Source organism: Ctenocephalides felis, unplaced genomic scaffold, assembly GCF_003426905.1.
Source record: "Ctenocephalides felis isolate EL2017-DRISC unplaced genomic scaffold, ASM342690v1 CF-g0.4_SCAFFOLD_01170, whole genome shotgun sequence".
NCBI lineage: Eukaryota > Metazoa > Arthropoda > Insecta > Siphonaptera > Pulicidae > Ctenocephalides > Ctenocephalides felis.
The window spans coordinates 70,772,249-70,791,000 of NW_020537324.1; the positions used below are offsets into that span (position 1 = coordinate 70,772,249).

An 18,752-nucleotide genomic window follows, 5' to 3' on the forward strand; every position below is an offset into this window, starting at 1 on the left:
TTTTTTGTTTATAATACTCCTATGGTTTAAGTCCTGTAAATTTAAGCAATTCAATTTTGTTCTGTTTTCTAATTGTTTTATGAGATTATTTGCTTCTTCATCTTTTATTTCTTGTTCTTTTCCTTAAGCCTGCTCCCCTACTCTTTTTATTGCAATTTTTGGTCTATTTTATTTATAAAATTCTAGTGGCACCACCAGCTTCAATTTTGTAGTTTGTATTTCTAAGATTGGTCTTAAATGATGAGTCTCGCAAGCAACTTATGCACTTAATATAGTACTTATAAATCCTCATACTCATAATCTTAATTTTCAACATTTCACTTTCATGCAATGAATTTTTTGCTTTTATAAATGTATTTGCGATAGGTAGTACATTTCACACAGAATTCAGTACCTTTTGGTTTATGTATGTTATCATAATGTGAAGTGTATAAAATATTGATCATATTTCTCAACTTCAGTAAATGTTTTGTAGATCCACCATGTGCAATCATAAATATATATAAAGTTTCTTCTTTAAAAAAAGATGTCTTCTATTACCTCTTTATAGATATCTAAATTTTGCTAGTATGCTAAGGCAATTATGTTATATAGAAAATAATAGATTCCACATTAAACATAATAAGCAATAATCTGATTTCACTCTAGTAAAAATTTATATGAAATTAAATACATGCAAATTTAGTTATTCAACAAAAATATATTTATAACAAATATTTCACTCCAAATTCACAGTAAATTATGTACATTTTTGGTATTATAGGATCAATAATGGACTAAATTTGAAATATCATGAATCTTTTAAAATAAAACATGTTTCAAAGCAATTGTTAATTATAGCATTATAAAAATACAAAATATATTATTTATTATTTAATGAATTAATAATTGCATTTATGGTATAAAGTGCATATTTCTAATTAAAATGCAATCTACATTTTTCTTATTGAACAATTTTTGTACTTTTCTGATATGATTAGAAGTCACGTTATTTGTGTTAACATTTACCTCAAGGTTTAAATGCAGGCTTTCCTTCGAAAGTACATCCAGATCTTTGAATAACTTCAGAAGCACACCAGATTCCACATTTTATACAAACATCATAAGGTTGACACTGTACAAGTTGGGCTAGAAAACCTCCCGTGAAAGCATCACCAGCCCCATTAGTATCAATAATCTGTTTTGGATCAAGTTGTTGAACAGGATATTCTTTCACTTCGCCTTGACCATCAGCAAACAAGACAGGGTCCTTGCCTTGACTAATCACAACGACACGTGGACGCCTAATATTTTTCTTTGGTAGTTTACTTATTTTTTGAGCAATTTCTTTTAAGTTCTCTGTGCCGAGGTTTTGCTCCTTTGCAAATGTTAGGGCTTCCTAAAATTTAAAATGGAATCAAGACAACAATAACTGGAATAAATTTTTATATTTTCCTGTTAAACTTACAGTTTCATTTCCAAACAAAACATCAACATATGGCATTGCATTCATAAGTGGCTCTTTGAAAAATTGGCATAAAAATGGAGCACTGAGATTCATCACAAACATTTTATTTGTAGTCAAGCAGTGTTCTGCGAGTGTTTGTATTATCTCAGGGTTAACTGTCAAAAAGTAACCCTAAAAAATTCAATAAATATCATATTTGACTTAAAGCTGTCTGATAAAAAATTAAAATACCGAAATATAAACAATTTTGGATTTTTCTATGACTTCCTTGTTTTCTGGTTTTTGAATATGATCAATAGTAGTACAATTAGCTGCTGCTAAATTAGCTACTAAAGACCTGTTAGCACCAGTAATTAAAACTGCGCAAGTTCCAGTTGGTTCTTTATCAGTAACTTGGTAAAAAACATTTACACCATCTGACCTAACATGATAATAAATTTCATTACTATGTTTATATTAGAATAATGATTTCATGATGTATATGTATATACCTCGCCTTAGCTTCTAAAATTTTTGCATTTTCATCATTTCCCACACAACCAAAATATGATGCTACATTAGGTACTTGTAAAATCCATTGGGCAACCCGTACAGCATTTTGAGCACTACCTCCAGCAATAAACTCCGATTTATATTTGTCAACTAATTCTTTATATCTAGAAATAGAGCATAATGAATCATATACAGTTTAAAATACAACTCATAATATTTACAATGGCATATGCTTTTCTTCAGCTAATATGGCATCATCTGGTTTCAAACCATATTTAGTCAGTAACGCCTCATCAACAACAGCAGATATATCTAAAAGGGGATTGCCTATTCCTAGAAGTGCTCCTTCACTGAAACATATATCATAAAACAATTATGAACCTGTATTGGATTCTTATCACCATAATCTATATTGAAAATATTTAAACATAGAAAGGTTATCAAAGGTCATCAAAGTCTTGTTATAAAACTTATAATTGTAAGAGTACTATAAATATCTATTTTCAATATGAATAAGTTATTCATCCTAGAATCTATATTTTAAATTTCAAATTAGTTGAAGATCAAAAGTACATAGATAAAGACACAAGTATGTTATTGGACAAACAGAGACATATGTATTAAAAATATTTTAAATATTAATTTCGAATATGTTATGTAGACTGAAGAAAAATATTTATTTGGAAAAGAACTAGTACTTCATTATATTAGTGACAATTTTAGCAACAAGTTAATAAATATTATTTTAAAAATAAAAATTAATGATTATTAATGAATAATAATATATTATTACCTGACTTTAGCCATTGTAAAATACAGAGATTCCGAATAACAATATTAAAATTAAATACAAAAATGAACTATTTGTGTAAATAACCTAAAAAATCACATTTAATTTAAAAGCACAGTGTTGCTATCCGCTGACAATGTCAAGCAATGATATTAACAAATGTGTGAAGTTTGTTGACAGTTGAAGAATTTCAAAGGAAGCCAACATGACAAAAATAGCATCTTGAACGTTACCGCTAGATTTAAATTTAAAAATTTGACATAAATATTACTCTTTCAATAATTTATTATTTATATAAAAATAGATGAATTTATTTTGAAATTATTATATAGTTCATTTTAAATTTTATTTTGATTTTGATATTTTCCTTTCTTATATCAAAATATACTATTTTGATATAAGAACATTTTAACAAAATTTTATTTTTGTCATTTTATATCAATTAATTAATTAATTTGTTTTATTTATAATATAAACACAATTATTGCAATATTATATTTGGTGAATACTAATCTTTAAATATTTATTTGAAATTACAATGTTTAAAAAAAAACACAGCATTACAAAAGAATATTACAATAATGCAATAAAGGTGTATAATGATGAGATTATGTATCTGCGAATTTCGCCAAATTATGAAAACTTCTGTAAATAAATATTCAGAAAACCTGTTTTATGCATAAATAATCACATTGCATGAATAAATATATCAATTAAAATACCACGTGTGTTTTGAAAACAAGATCTGGTTAATCAAGTTTTTTTTATGCAATTCAATCTGTTTGTCTTCGAAACTAACAGATGCAGAATTAAAACCAACATTTTAGTAGGAAATATAAATGAAATCCTCAATTTTTCAAATTAATAATAAATATAATTACATAACGATATTATTTTTAATAATTAATGCTTGTATTTGAGTAAAACTCTAATGTGTAGGTTGCTTTTATTAGTTTTGTACTTAATTTTCAAACAACAAACAGTTAAAAATATCTTCTTAATTGATAAGAAAAACAAATAAAGAGTTTACATATAGATTTGTCGTGAAGGTGTGGAAAAAGTTTACTTCAAACTTACATACAAGTCATATACTAACTTATATTACATTGTAATTTAAAATATAATACGAAAAAACATTGTTATAAAAATTAATTTCTTAGAAAAATTGAGCCTTTCTTAAAAAATGATTTCTAAATATGTCTTTATTTTGCTTCGACAAACAATCGATCGTAGGTCATTTTTTTATTTATAAATGTAAATATAGAGTATAAATATAAATATATACAAAATGTAGATATAAAAATTTACTGGGTTAAAACAATGTTAAAATTACAAAAAAACACAAAATGTTGATATTGCTTCTATTTGAGTAGTAAATAATTTAATAGTGATTTTCATGAAAATATTGAAAATTTGTTTGTTTTTCATGTAGAAAAAAGGCTGTGATCGAAGACCTAAGGACATATACATTTAATTTTCTTCAAGTAAAAATTTGATCCAAATAATGTATCACACATAGTTATCTATTTACCATAAGCATAAAAATATATTTTTCTTTACTAACTTCCCAAAGAAGTTTGTTTTCGCCAAGAAAATTTGATTTGCTAATTTACCCCCATACATCATGGGTATTTTTAATATCTAGATTTTTTTTATTTTTGTGATTTCTGAAAAGTTTTGGATTTCATTTTAATTTCAAGAAACAATTAAATACACTTGATATCTTACTAAACTCCCTCTCTCCATGGAAAATTTTGTGACTCTTTTTCAAATCATTTTTTAAGTATCACGTGCCTTAAGGAAAAATTCCACTCGCACCCAGTTTTGACCAAATTCAAATCGGGTATTCAAACTAGTTGAATTAAAAAAACTAAATTCTTTCCCCAAAAGCAATCGTTTCGTGAACACAAGCAGAAAGTTTTTTGAATCATTCAAATCGGATACTTAGTTCTCTCAAAAACTGCAATTTTTTGTACATTTAGCTCCGCATCTCCGGAACGGTTGGACCTGCCTTTGCCAAAAACTAATCATCACTTCTTCCAATCATTACATATTGAATGTTTTTGGAACATTCAAATCGAAAGCTCCGTTTTCTTAAAAACTCAATTTCTATTTTCTGCACTCTTTGCTCCATTACTTCGAAACGGCTGGACCGGCCTTTGCCAAAAACTAATCAGCACATCTCCCTATCAATAGGAATCGAATGTTTTTTGAATTATCCAAATCGGTTGATCCGTGATCCCGAAATCGTCGACAAAGTATTGTATCTTGTATACACACATACACACACATCAATTTTCTCCAAGGTATGCCAAAATGTTCAAAAACCTCTTAAACTTGAAAAAATGTAACAATTTTCAATTTAAATTTTTGGACGATTACAATAACTTACTCTTCGGGAAGTTAATAATGACTGGAAGAAGGGGGGTAATATCCTAATTGTTAAACCATTACAATTATTCCTATCACTTATTATTATCATTAATATTGAAGATTGTATCTTCGAGTTTACCCTAACGAGTGCAGTAATTATTAGGTCGCCGGTGGAACGGTGGTAATGCTTGCTTGCTATGTGGATTTTAGGACACCGTTATCAATCGCGACGTTTTCAGGTAATTTAAATACAAACTTGATTTTATATTCTTGATATGAGTTGAAAGTCAGGTTTGTGTATAATATCATACGATCGAATATATTTGCGCCAGTCATCAAGGAACTACATTCTTAAACGCATTACTGCGAATTTACTGCTCTCGTGAGCTAATCAAGGATTTATAAGTGAAAAGTGAAAATTGATAAAGTTTGGAAATATCAGAAATGGCTAAAGAAACCAAGGTAAATGAATTCAACTGATATCTGTATTTTTACCATTAATTTGACCGAATTTGATATATTGCTATTTAGTAATATAAATTATTAGATCGTTAGGTTTAACTGATTGCACTTAAAATATATTTAACTTTCCGAAGGAGATGTTTATGTTTTCGCCAGAAAATCCGATTTGCTAATTTTATGTTTGAGGCCAAATTTGGATAAAGTGTGTATGTGTGCTTGAGTTAGAAAATTGTGACTAGATAAATAAGTATTGTCTATTAAGGATTGTGACTTTTAACCGTTTTCTTGAAAACGGCTGCACCTAGATCAAAAATTTCAAAGACATTTCATTAAATCCGATAAATATTGGCGTGTTTTAATTTTGCGAGATAATTAGCCCAGCAGTTTCTTTACAATTGGCAGATAGAGCAAAATTTGTCGTCCATGTTTTCTCTAAAAATCCTGAACCGATTTTGAAATTTCCAATACCGTTAGAAAGATAGTGCTGATTACTTTTAGATAAAGATCGGCAAGCCGTTTCTTCGTAATTGTTGCATTTTTTTCCTTTTTTGGGATAATTTAAATTATTATTTATAATTATATAATACTGAATTTTGATGTAACTTTGTACGATGATAAAGATCATAGTCACCCAGTAAGCACGTGATGTTGTAGCAATATTCTATATAAATCCCTGCCAACATCCTCGCTGTGACAATAAACCAACGTGGTGTAGATGTTCGTTTAAAATTGCAATTGTGACATACCGATCGGTCGTTTTTTATGAAGGATGTCAAAAGCTATATTTATATTGAGATAGAACCGTTACATCAAATTATCTTATATTTTAGAAACTTTAATAATAAGTATACCATTTGTTAACATTTCTAAAGTTTATCCGTTATACTGCGGCGCGGCGCTTACGCGCTTCGGTATTTTTCCTCTGAAATAGCCGCGTAGCATGATTGCTTTGAAAAAATTCCAAATTAAAAAAAAAAATCGAGGCAAAAAAAATCAAATTTTTCAAAAAAGTCAATTTTTTTTTAAAAATTCTCAAAAATCTCATTTTTTCAAAAAATTTTATTTAAAAAAAAATCAAATAAAAATCGAAATTACGTACTAATCATTTTGATCTCTGTTAAAATTATTTCAATTTAATAAATGTTCAAGTATAAATAAATAAAAAAAAAACAAGTATTGCCCGAAATGCTTCTACTGATGGCGCGAGGTTTGAATAGAAATGCTCAAAAATAATTTTTTATCCGCAAATATATATTTTTAATAATCTAATCATAAACAAAATATTTATCAAAAGATGCTTAGTTCTAATTCTATTTGTTGTTTGGAATAAATATCAAATATTAAATGAATAACTTTTGAATTTTGTGAATTTGCTATGCACGAAGCAATGATATATGGTAACACTACTGTGGTACAGGAACAGTAGGATTATCTAGGATTAAAGATGGCCGGTTGTCAACAAAGGGTGTTTGTGCTTTATCTTGTTAGTAAACTTAGCATTGAAATAAAATGGAAAAGTAAGTACATCATATATATATATATATATAACTATATTAATTTATCTATAGTATTTTATTTAACGTTTACTTAACTTGATATTTGTATGGTATTATGAAAGATATTTGAACGATGCGTCAAATGAAGAGGTTAGCAAGAGCACGCCGCTGTATTGTCATAGAAAAATGATACTGAAGATATAAATCCAGTCAATTTTACAAGATCAAACACATGATGATATTTGGGATCATTTCGTGAAGATTGATGGTTCAAAATAATGCATTCGGAGTTCATCCCGCTTGTTAAATTTGTGGATGAATTACAGTCACTGAAGATGGGGACTAGTCTTGAATTTGTAAGTCTTTTGAACTATATTTATATATATATACATATATATATATATATATATATATATATATAACATTTTCTAATACATACATATTATGTTCATTCTTTTAGAAAATCTTCACATATAATGAAGTGCGATGAAACGGTAGTGAGATGAGACAAGTCATATTCTTTTTTGCCCTAGGAGCACATGGCAGATCTTAGAAGTTACTTTAGTCAAGACAATATTTGAGGAGTACAATTGTAAATAGGTCAAGACTAGAGAATGATATAGGTTCAGAAATTATATCTGTTCCATGTACAGTAGAAACTCGTTTACCCGGCTTTCGGTTATGCAAACTACAAACCACGAGCAATTTATATATACATGCAAATATTCAACTTGCACATACATACAAGTTTATAGGTTTTTAGTATATGTATGTTATGTAATCTAAGAAAATATATATGTACATTTGTAAGAAAGTGTTTCTTAATAAACACTATTTTTGTTGTTGTCTATGTATGTACTTGTTATTTTTAATAAATACACAACATAATTCTTAATACATTCGATTATCTGGATTTTTGATTAGCCAAATGCCTATTGACAACAATTAGTCCTGTAAATCGAGTTTCTACTGTATAAGTAATTCCTCAAATATGTACAAAAATTTGTTATATATAAGATTACACATTGCTGTTATATATATATATATATATATATATATATATATTTATATATATATATATTAAGATTGAGTAATGTGCATCATTATATAAATATAAATTATTATTTTATTTATAATTGTAAATTAGGATTTATGTTATTTATGATTGTTTTAAAATAGAATTATCTGTAAACGTTTGTCATACCAATTTGTAATCTTTCAATAATATGTAATTATTATAAATAAATAAATGCTTTTCTAATAAATTGTCTATTAATTTTATAAAAAAATTATGCATGCATTTGTACTAAAATTGGATATTGCTAAGATGTCGTACGGTGGTCGCGAGTGAGATATCGCGATGCGATGTCAATTCAAGTGTAGGATCCATCTCAATAACACATTCGTGACTACGACGCGGCGATGTCTCATGTCGTAGGCGCGACATCAGTGCGACTATTGCACTGATGTCGCGTGCTTACTGGGCACAGTCTTAAAATATTACAGTGGTACCCCGATATACGAGTTTCATTCGTTTCGTAACCATGCTCGTATCTCAAAGCCGTTTTTCCCATATAATTGAAATGTCTAACTAGCCAAAATATTTTTCTAGTAGGAAAATCAATGTTACAACTGACGATTTTTTTCAAAATTTTATTTTGTTAATAACATTTTTCGAAGAAACCTTTACTCGTTCAAAGTTCGAATCTACAATTTTGCTCGTATGTCGAAGCAAAGAAACGAAATTTTGGCAGCTTGTATCTCGAAACACTCGTATGTCGGGGTCCCACTGTAGTAGTTCAATTATAAAAATTCTAAAATTACGAAATTTCAAAATTTATCGTCCCAAATTTTAAAAGTTACTAAATCTCATTCTTATTGAATAAGTTAATTATTCAGAAGGCAAAGTGCCACTTGCACTTAGTTTAGTTTCTCTAAAATACTTTAAAAAATAAATTAATTATATTAAAATAGAAAAATAATTAAATATTAAAACTGGCAAAATGCCACTCACAACCAGTTTTAGTTTCTCTTTAAAATTTTGTGAAAAAAATAATATTAAAGCATAAAAATTATAAAATAGTAAATCTTATATGTAAAAATTTTAGAAAAAAGATTCTAACAAAACAAATACAAAGAAATAAATAAAAATTTTGTATTCAAATTATATTCCTTTTTATTAACTTCCCGTAGGGTAAGTTATTGTAATGGGCCGAAAATCGGAATTGAAAATTTTTACATTTCTCGACGTTTTGAAGGTTTCTGAACGTTTTGGCATACCTCAGAAAAAATGGATGTGTGTGTGTGTGTGTGTGTGTGTGTGTATGCATGGATACAAATTTTCGCCCACGTTTTCGGGCGTACGGATCAACCGATTTGAATGGTTTAATTTGATGTGCTGATTAGTTTTTGGGAAAGGCAGGTCTAGCAGTTACGGAGATAAGGAGCAAAGAGTGCAGAAAATAGAAATCGAGTTTCTGAGAGAACGGAGCATCAGATTTGAATGAACTAAAAAACATTCAATTAGTATTGAGTGGGAGAAGGGGTTATCAGTTTTTCGCAAAGGCAGGCTTAGCCATTTCGGAGATACAGAGCTAAATGTACAAAAAATGGCAGTTTTTGAAAGAACTAAGCGTCCGATTCAATTGATTCAAAGAACTTTCTGCTTGTCTTAACAAAATAATTGATTTTGGAAAAAAAAATTTTGTCCCATTTTTTTTTTTTTTTTTTTTTAATTTTTTGAATTTTTTGAAATTCGAAAATAATTCAGATTTTATTTTTAATTCTGACTATAGTTCTAATATACTTTAAACAAATAATTTCAATTTTGTAATTTAGTTTATATAATTCTTATAAATATTAGGCAATGTTACAATATTTATAATAATCTATTTGAAAACATTCAATATTTCTCGAATATTTCGTTACGGTACGGGAAGTTCCAGCAATTTGCCTTAAGGCACGATGCCACCCACCCCACTAGTTTTATTCTCATTTTTAATTACAAGAGCAATTAAAAATTTACATATAAGACTCACTCGTTGAGAAAAAAACTTTTAATATAGGACTGTGGCTGTCATATATGTGTGATTTACAAAATTTTGTTTTCCTAAAAATTTTGGCAAAAAAATTGTTTTCTTTAATACATTAACATTCCTCAATACATTTTAAACTAAATTATCGAATAAATAAGTTACTATGGCCGATGGAAAAAATGTTCTGATATTATCGTGGTCATTAATGTGTTAAAAAAGCAATCTATTTAGAAATATCTCTTCAAATAATTTAATAGTTGTTTATAGTTTTCGCTAAGAAAATAAGTGTAAATAAGTCAATAATTCAATATATAAAAATGTAATTTTTATATTTCAATTACTGATAGTTAACAATTGTAAAATTATCTTACATACTTTAGTTTCCTGACAATTGTAATATCTTATTATATTTTATATTCAACTCGGTTTGCAGTCCATATCACCTCCTCCTCCACTTCCTCGAACACTCTTTGCCTCAGCGATTATACCTTGAGTAGCCTTCTCCAATTCAATCACCTCCGGTGGTTTTTTATAAGTAATTATTAAAGTATTAAATTGATGATTTATTTGAATTCTACTCTGCTCAGGTTTCAATCCTGTCCGTTTCAATTCAGGCACTTCAATTTCTTTGTAATATTTTTTATTAGTTGTTCGAACAATGATACGATCTTTATTTGCATCTGCTGAAACAGCGTATGTGCCTAATGGATAAGGTAGATTTCTGATTCTCCATTCTATATTTATTCGAGTCATACGTTTTAAAATAGTGGGTTCGGTATTGCTTTCTACTATTCCTGTGGTGTCGGGGGCTTGAATTTGTTGTGGTAAGGGTTCTCCTAGTTCTATGACCCATTTGCCTTGACCGCCTAGTTCAGTGTTTTTTTTCCAAGCTCTTCTAGATAAGACGTTGGTTTCGGTGTTATATTCTTCGACCATTTCTCTGCCATCATTGAATTTGTAATGTATTTTTTTGACTTTATCTTGGATCATGGAAGATTTTTCAGCTTTTCTAAGCAAAGAGAGCCATTCGTGCTGATGTGCCATGTTGCATACTACTACAATTGTGAAAAATCAAATATAATAGTTCTAATTTTTGTAACTAACATAATAATTAAACCATCATAGTTTAAAATAATAAAATAAATTGATATCATAAAGAGAATATCTTGCTGGCTAAAATATGTAACATATATTTTTAAATTGAAGAGTTTTTTTTTAACTTTAATTTTAGTTACAATTGCTATTAAACCATTAAACAAAAAAAAAGAATAATGGTTTTATATTAAATGCCACTCAAATTATGCAAGATAAAAATTAAATATGTATCAGAAACAACGTAAAACCAAAATATGTACATAATAATAAAAATAATATTAATAATAACAAAAACAATAAAAATAAAAACTATGAATAATAATGTAATTGAAAAAGTGAAAATAATAATAAAAGAACTCTCAAAATCAAATAATATGATAATAATAAAAATAATTATTATGAAAAAATGATTAATTGTTGTAGTTTATCAATATTTGTACGCAATAGACATAGTTAGCAATGAATATAATACTGAAAAGTAATATAACAAAAATAATGTATATAAAATCTTCTTCGAATAAAATTTAAAGAAAAACTCCAATGTCTAATATCCGCTGATAATAGCATAAAATATTCTGTCGAAACATTTAGAAAATCAAAGATTATTTTATAGATCTCTGCCTTTTCATTTGATGTTTTACCTTAGAATAACTTATTCATTTATCTCAACATCAAATGAATTTTAAATCAAGATTAAAGTGAAAATATTAAATTAATAAAGTACTGAAGAGCATTATAACAAAAGTAGTGTGAAGTAAATACAAAATATTTTTGCAAAAGAATTTGTATCTTCAAACAAGGTTGAGACAATATAAATTGCAGTAAAACTCCAATGTCTAATATATACATTGATAATTGCATAAAATATTATGTCAAAAAATTTAAAAAAAACTTTTCTTTGCCTTGTATTTGGTATTTTGCCTTCAAAAAACTTAATCACATATTTCTATACATAGCATGCATAAAAATATTCATCATTTGTTATAATTGTTACTTTTTTATTTTTATCTTCAATTATTTCTATTCATAATTTTTTATTTATATTATTATTATTATTATTGTTATTATTTGATATATCGCCTTAGAGAAACTTATTCATAAATCTCAAGATTAAAATTTACTATTCTAACATAAAAATGATACAGTTTTAATTTTAAACAGAAGTGAAGTACAAATATTAATCAATATTGAAAATAACTTGTTTTAAAAACAAAATATAGCTATTTTAAGTATTAAATTAAATAAAAAGCAATATCTTAGCAATATAAAACTGAAATCTCTCAAATATTTTGATTTCTAATGGCTACTAACCTAATATTCTTCTGGTGTCTTGAGATATTTAACTTAAATACAAAAGAAGACATACAAATTTGAATGTTAACTTGAACAAATTAATCCTCGTTTGATCAATAATTCATAACTCGTACTTGATAAATTTATTGCATAGAACAAAACTTATTTTAGTTACCAGTCGTATAATAAAATGAAAATAACTAAATTGACTTTCAAACACAAAATAGCTATTTTGAGTATTAAATAAAATAAAAAGTAATATACACTGAAGTTTCATTTCTAACAGCTATAGATACTAACCTAATATTGTTCTGGTATCGAGAAATCTTCAACTTGAATTAAAAAGAACCTCAATATCAACTTCCAACAAATTAATCCGTTTGATCAATAATTCATAACTCGTTCTTGAACAATCTATTGGACAGAATAAAACTTGTTTTAGTTCGAATAATAAAGTAAAAATAGATAATTAAAATAAAAGTATTAATTAGTATAAGAAATAACTTGTTTCAAATACAAAATAGCTATTTTAAGCATTAAATTAAACAAAAATATCATATATGTACTTAAGTTTTATTTCTAACAGTTATGGCTACTAACATCTGAATATTTTTCTGGAGTCGAGAAATCTTTAACTTGAATTAAAAAGAACTTACAAAAACCTCAATATTAAATTCCAACAAATTAATCCTTGTTTGATAAATAATTCATAACTCGTTCTTGAATAGAACAAAATTTGTTGCACAAAACAAAACTTGTTTTAGTTACCGGTCGAATAATACAGTAAAAATAGATCATTAGAATAAAAGCATTATTTAATATAGGAAATAACTTGTTCAAATACAAAATAGCTATTTTAAGCATTAAATTAAATAAAAATATCATATGTACATAAGTTTTATTTCTAACAGTTATGGCTACTAACTTCTAAATATTTTTCTGGTGCAGTAAAATCTTTAACTTGAATTATAAAGAACCTCAATATTAACTTCCAACAAATTAATTCTCGTTTGATCAATAATTCATAACTCGTTCTTGAACAATCTATTGTACAGAACAAAACTTGTTTTAGTTACCGGTCGAATAATAAAGTGAAAAATAGATAATTAAACTGAAAATATTAATTAATGTAGGAAATTATTTCTTTTTAGATACACAAAATAGCTATTTTGAGTATTAGATTGAATAAAAAGCATACCCTCAAGTTTTATTTCTAACAGAAATGGCTACTAACCTCTAAATATTTTCCTTGTGTCTTGTTTTGACTTGAATTCAAAAGACGTCTCACAAATATCAAAATTAACTTCAACAATTTATTCCTCGTTTGATCAATATTTTATTAACTCGTTCTTCAACAACTATTGCACAAAACAAAACTTGTTTTAGTTACCGGCCAAATTATTAAAAATGAGAAACTGTCAATAAACATAACCTAATTTACGTTTGAGGGTCGAATGTCGCCTGTCATTTTCTACAAGAGATCAACAATGTGATAAAGAAACTGATATGACAAAAGAAATGAAAAGATGGATGAACATAAAATGGCGATTCTAGTAAAATTATGAAATTTAAGTTAAAATTAACACGAAACCGGTATTTTTATAATCTCACCGAACCCGTTTCTCCGCAAAGCCAAAGTAATTTATTAAGTGGACCGATAATTTTAATTAAATTATTCATACGGTTTTTTACCAAGTCGACTCGATTTGCTGTAATGTTGACATTGACTTGTCACAACCGAAATGTTTATGAATTTCAGGAAAATTATAGAATATACAGTAATTTAAAATTAAAAACAATTAGTTCAAAGATAAAATACAACTATTTCCACTAACCTCTAAATACCAAAGAATGAATAATATAAAAGTTGAAATAAGTTTGGAAAATGATGTCGATTCTAATGCACAAAGTCATTCAAGCAGAGTTGAAGAAATTCAACCCTTAGATTTTGCAACTTTGACACAATTTGATGAAAAAGTTGAACATGTACAATACACCAAACTGCCTTTTATATTACAAGAATTTTACACTGTCGTGAGACAGGATGGATTCAAAATATCAGCACAATGTAAAAACTGCCCAAATAAAATTATACAAGGAAATACTACTTCCACTGGTAATTTCTTATCACACTATAAGGTAATGGATTTATATAAATTCTACTTTGGCAATCACAAAATTATTTCATTAATGACTAAATTATATACTGTTATAGCGACTGCATCCAAATATTTTAGCATTATCTCCTACAATCAATTCAGCATCTCGGTCACGAGCTAAACAAAAACTGAATTGTTACAATTCATTGCCAAATAAAGTTCCTAAATTATATAAACTGCCAGATTCTATGATAAGTCAGGTAAAATATAAACTAAAAGTGTATAAACAATGTAAATTATGCTAAACTCTCTAGATTTATATAAAATATAAAGAAAAGCACAAACTAAACAATCTGATAAGAGAATTTACTGTTACTTTGATTTAAGAGTTAAAAAGTTAACTTTAAACAGAGAAAAAACACTTATATTTGTATATTAATTATAAATTGTATAAAATCATCAATCTAAAACTAAAAAAAAGTTCCGGCTTGCTGATGCTGATTTTATATTCATATATAAAGCTTTATTACCAATATAAAATATTCAAAATAAAAAGTTTATTAATGACTTTTTCCACCAATTATTATTCATCATCCTCCTCCAAATTTTCAGGAAAACTCGGTTGAAACACAGTTACTAAATAGCAATGTAAATGCAACTTATAAAGTCAATGATACGGTAAATTGTTGTTAATTTCTTACAGGTTCCACAATAGATAACTAATAACTTAAAATGAATTATTCTATATTTTACAGTTTCAATATTTATCTGGTTTCGGATCAGAGTTTCAATCCGAGGATTCAAGATGTCCTGGTGCCTTACCAGTTGGACAAAATACACCACAAAAATGTGCTTATGGGTTATATGCCGAGCAATTGTCTGGAACTGCATTTACTGTGCCCAGAATTGAAAATAGGAGATCTTGGTTATATAGGTATATAGAAAAGTAATAATGTTGATATTATAATATTTTTTAATGATTGAAAGAAATCTATTTTGATATTTAGAATAAGACCGTCTGTTATGCATAAACCTTTCTCAAAATTCAACGGATCTCCCCATCTTACCCATAATTGGGATGAATTGGAACCAAACCCCAACCAGGTAAATATACATTTACATATGTATATATTACATATTATTATATATATATATATATATATATATATATATAAATACAATGAAATGCTTTTGGTCAGTCATCCAATTTTAAAAAGAATTTAATGTGAGGAAACTCATTGATATAAAATTTCATGCATTTCGAGTCTTGGTTTAATCCATCTTCAATGCTACATTAAAAAATTTTTAATATAGTTAAAAATTATTGACATATTTTTGAAACAATTATGATAATGAATGTTAAAAATAATACAGAAATATAACCCAAAAAGATTTATGACATGAAATTTAATGTTAAAATATGGGGAGATAAAAACAGTAAATATAAAAAAACATGTAGTGACTTATCATGCAAATAATTTAAACAAAACACAAAAAATGTGAAGCACATAATTAGACCATTTTTTTTTTTTAATATTAAATAAAATAAACTCAAATTTACTTCATTTTTTTCTTTTAAATTTCTTTACTTCAAGAAATATTAACTTTAAAAATTAGCTCAAATGTTCTTTATTATATACTTTTAATAGTAATTTTTTGTTGTTCTGTGTGTATATATTAATTCGTGCTTCTCACATTTTGAGTTTTGTTTGAATTATTTGTAATTCGTAGCACTGAAGATGGGTAAAACCAAGACTAGAAATGTATGTTATTCTAATAAAGACTTTCTTCTTCATTAAGTTTTTTTTAATTTTATGATTGATGCCCAAAATCATTTTATTGTATCTTTCACCATCTGAAAAGACCTCATACTTGTTCAGCGTTGGAAACATATTTTTAAAATGTTAATTTGCATCCAATTGGTCAAAATAAAAAGTACATTTCAATGCCTTATGTGTGTTATCATTCAGCATGTTAACCAAGTTCTAAAAAATGTTTGAAGAAGTTTATAAAAGTTACAAAAATTGCTGAATAGTATAACTTTTTTTTTTCGTACAGCTTTAGCTGCATAGAGACGATATATCGAAGCGCGTAAGCGCCGCGTCGTCTTCTAACGGACAAACGATGTTACAAAACGTATGTCTACTGATCATTTTTGACCGCCAAATGGCATTTTTTTTTTACTTTTTTCACTAGATCGCCGAAACCGCTAGACCTGCCCCCCAAAAATTTAATCAGTTCTTCATCTTGTCAATACAAGTAAAATGTTTTTTGAATTATTAAAATCGGACGCTCCGTTCTCTTAAAATCTGAGTTATCGTTTTTGGCACTTTCTGCCCCGTATCTTCGAAACGGCTAGACTTGCCTTTATCAAAAACTAATCAGCACGTCTCCTCATCAATAGGAATCGAATGTTTTTTGAATAAATAAAATCGATTGAACGGTGTTCCCAAAATCGTCAACGAAAATTTGTATCCGCACACACACACACATACATCCATTTTTCCTAAGGTATGCCAAAATATTCAGAAACCTCTAGAACGTAAAGATATGTAAAAAAATTTATTTTCGATTTTTTTGCGATTATTATAACTTGCCCTACGGGAATTGCATTTTTATCCTGGTTGCAAATTTCAATATGAAATGTATAGATTTATTATTCAAAAATAATTTTATAGTTGCGCTGGAAACCGTTCGACTTACCTGTAAATAAACAAGTTGATTTTACTTCCGGCCTGCACACTGTTTGCGGAGCAGGAAGCCCTCGTGAAAGACATGGACTTGCTGTACACATTTATGCATGTAACACCAGTATGAAGGACAGTGCTTTCTACAACAGCGATGGAGATTTCCTTATTGGTAACTAAAAAATACTGTAAAATATACAAATAGTAAAAATAATCGGATTATTTATATTTTCAGTTCCACAGCAAGGCACACTTACCATAAAGACTGAATTTGGGTATATGTCCGTGGCACCGAATGAAATCTGTGTTATCCAACAGGGCATGCGGTTTGCTGTTGAGGTTGAAGGTCCTTCTCGTGGTTACATTTTAGAAGTTTATAATAATCATTTTAGACTTCCTGATTTGGGGCCGATTGGCGCTAACGGTTTAGCTAATCCTCGCGATTTTTTGGTACCTACAGCACATTTTGAGGATAGAGAAGTTCCAACTGGTAAATGATAATGGATTAATTGTAGTACATAGTTGTTTAAATGTTTAATCATGTTTTTATTGCAGGATTCCATATTGTAAACAAGTTCCAGGGCAGTCTTTTTGTGTGCTCACAAGATCATAGTTGTTTTGATGTAGTCGCTTGGCATGGAAATTATACACCATATAAATATGACTTGAGTTTGTTTTGTGTTATTAATTCTGTTTCGTTTGATCACATTGTAAGTCTTAAAATTATACGGTTGCAAATAAAACATACAGATTTTAAAAATTTTACTATTGTAGGATCCTTCAATATTTACTGTTTTGACTTGTCCATCTGCAAAACTTGGAACAGCTATTGCTGATTTTGTAATATTTCCTCCTCGCTGGTCCGTCCAAGAACACACTTTCAGACCACCTTATTATCACCGTATGTTCCCAAAATACATTATGCAATCAGACTACCCTGCTCTTACTTTATCTAAATCTTACAGGTAATTGCATGAGTGAATTCATGGGGCTGATCAAAGGAAGATATGAAGCTAAAGAGGCAGGTTTTGTAGCTGGAGGAGCAACCTTACATTCAATGATGACACCACATGGTCCTGATGCTCAATGTTTCCAACAAGGTTCAAATGCAACTTTGGTGCCACAGAGGGTTGCAGATAACACCCAGGTAAAAATACAACTTAAGACATTACATTTTCAGGTTTTAATACTTTTATTTTTTTCAGTCCTTTATGTTTGAAAGCTCCCTAAGTATGGCAATCACCAAATGGGGCCAAGTTACTTGCGACAAGTTGGATGAAGATTACTTCAAGTGCTGGCAGGGGCTACAAAAGCACTTTCCATTCGCCAAAGAACAATGAGAATTTATTAGAATAGATTAATGGCAATTTTTTTTGTTTTTTTTTTTTTGTTTGAACATAGTTTTGATATTTTATCACTTAAGTAGAAATGTGCAATAAAATAATTTTGTAAATATAAATTTTCTAATAGATGTTAAATACAA

General features: G+C 27.9%; 3 protein-coding genes and 1 long non-coding RNA gene across 8 annotated transcripts; 2 read left to right on the top strand and 2 right to left on the bottom strand.

Annotated features, from left to right (window-relative positions):
* Positions 1-919: 919 nt before the first annotated feature.
* LOC113368041 (adenosine kinase 2-like) lies at positions 920-2,859 on the bottom strand. Its single transcript, XM_026609603.1, has 6 exons — positions 2,733-2,859; positions 2,161-2,289; positions 1,939-2,103; positions 1,679-1,868; positions 1,448-1,618; positions 920-1,378 (listed from the first exon to the last, which is right to left on the bottom strand). Exons 1-6 carry the CDS (start codon positions 2,744-2,746, stop codon positions 1,010-1,012), a joined length of 1,038 nt encoding a protein of 345 aa, XP_026465388.1. The 5' UTR covers positions 2,747-2,859; the 3' UTR covers positions 920-1,009.
* Positions 2,860-6,684: 3,825 nt separating this feature from the next.
* Positions 6,685-7,933, top strand: LOC113366676. The gene is made up of 3 exons (XR_003366293.1): positions 6,685-7,081; positions 7,183-7,416; positions 7,521-7,933. It is a non-coding gene; the product is annotated as an uncharacterized LOC113366676 (long non-coding RNA).
* A 2,535-nt stretch (positions 7,934-10,468) lies between these two features.
* On the bottom strand, positions 10,469-13,937 carry LOC113366674 (protein DPCD). Of its 5 annotated transcripts, none has more exons than XM_026608325.1 (3): positions 13,718-13,937; positions 13,409-13,527; positions 10,469-11,150 (listed from the first exon to the last, which is right to left on the bottom strand). In XM_026608325.1, exon 3 carries the CDS (start codon positions 11,137-11,139, stop codon positions 10,513-10,515), a length of 627 nt encoding a protein of 208 aa, XP_026464110.1. In that variant the 5' UTR covers positions 11,140-11,150; positions 13,409-13,527; positions 13,718-13,937; the 3' UTR covers positions 10,469-10,512. The 5 variants fall into 5 exon arrangements, with proteins under 5 accessions (XP_026464110.1, XP_026464108.1, XP_026464107.1 ...); XM_026608323.1 differs by lacking the exon at positions 13,409-13,527 and adding an exon at positions 12,784-12,897 and having other exon boundaries at positions 10,469-11,147; positions 13,718-13,936; XM_026608322.1 differs by lacking the exon at positions 13,409-13,527 and adding an exon at positions 12,784-12,897 and having other exon boundaries at positions 13,718-13,935.
* Positions 13,938-13,983: 46 nt separating this feature from the next.
* Positions 13,984-18,617, top strand: LOC113366673 (homogentisate 1,2-dioxygenase). The gene is made up of 11 exons (XM_026608321.1): positions 13,984-14,622; positions 14,699-14,842; positions 15,195-15,260; positions 15,338-15,516; positions 15,590-15,686; positions 17,261-17,441; positions 17,505-17,759; positions 17,825-17,979; positions 18,044-18,170; positions 18,235-18,416; positions 18,475-18,617. The coding sequence occupies exons 1-11, from the start codon at positions 14,335-14,337 to the stop codon at positions 18,607-18,609; spliced, it is 1,809 nt and encodes a 602-aa protein (XP_026464106.1). The 5' UTR covers positions 13,984-14,334; the 3' UTR covers positions 18,610-18,617.
* Positions 18,618-18,752: the final 135 nt, after the last annotated feature.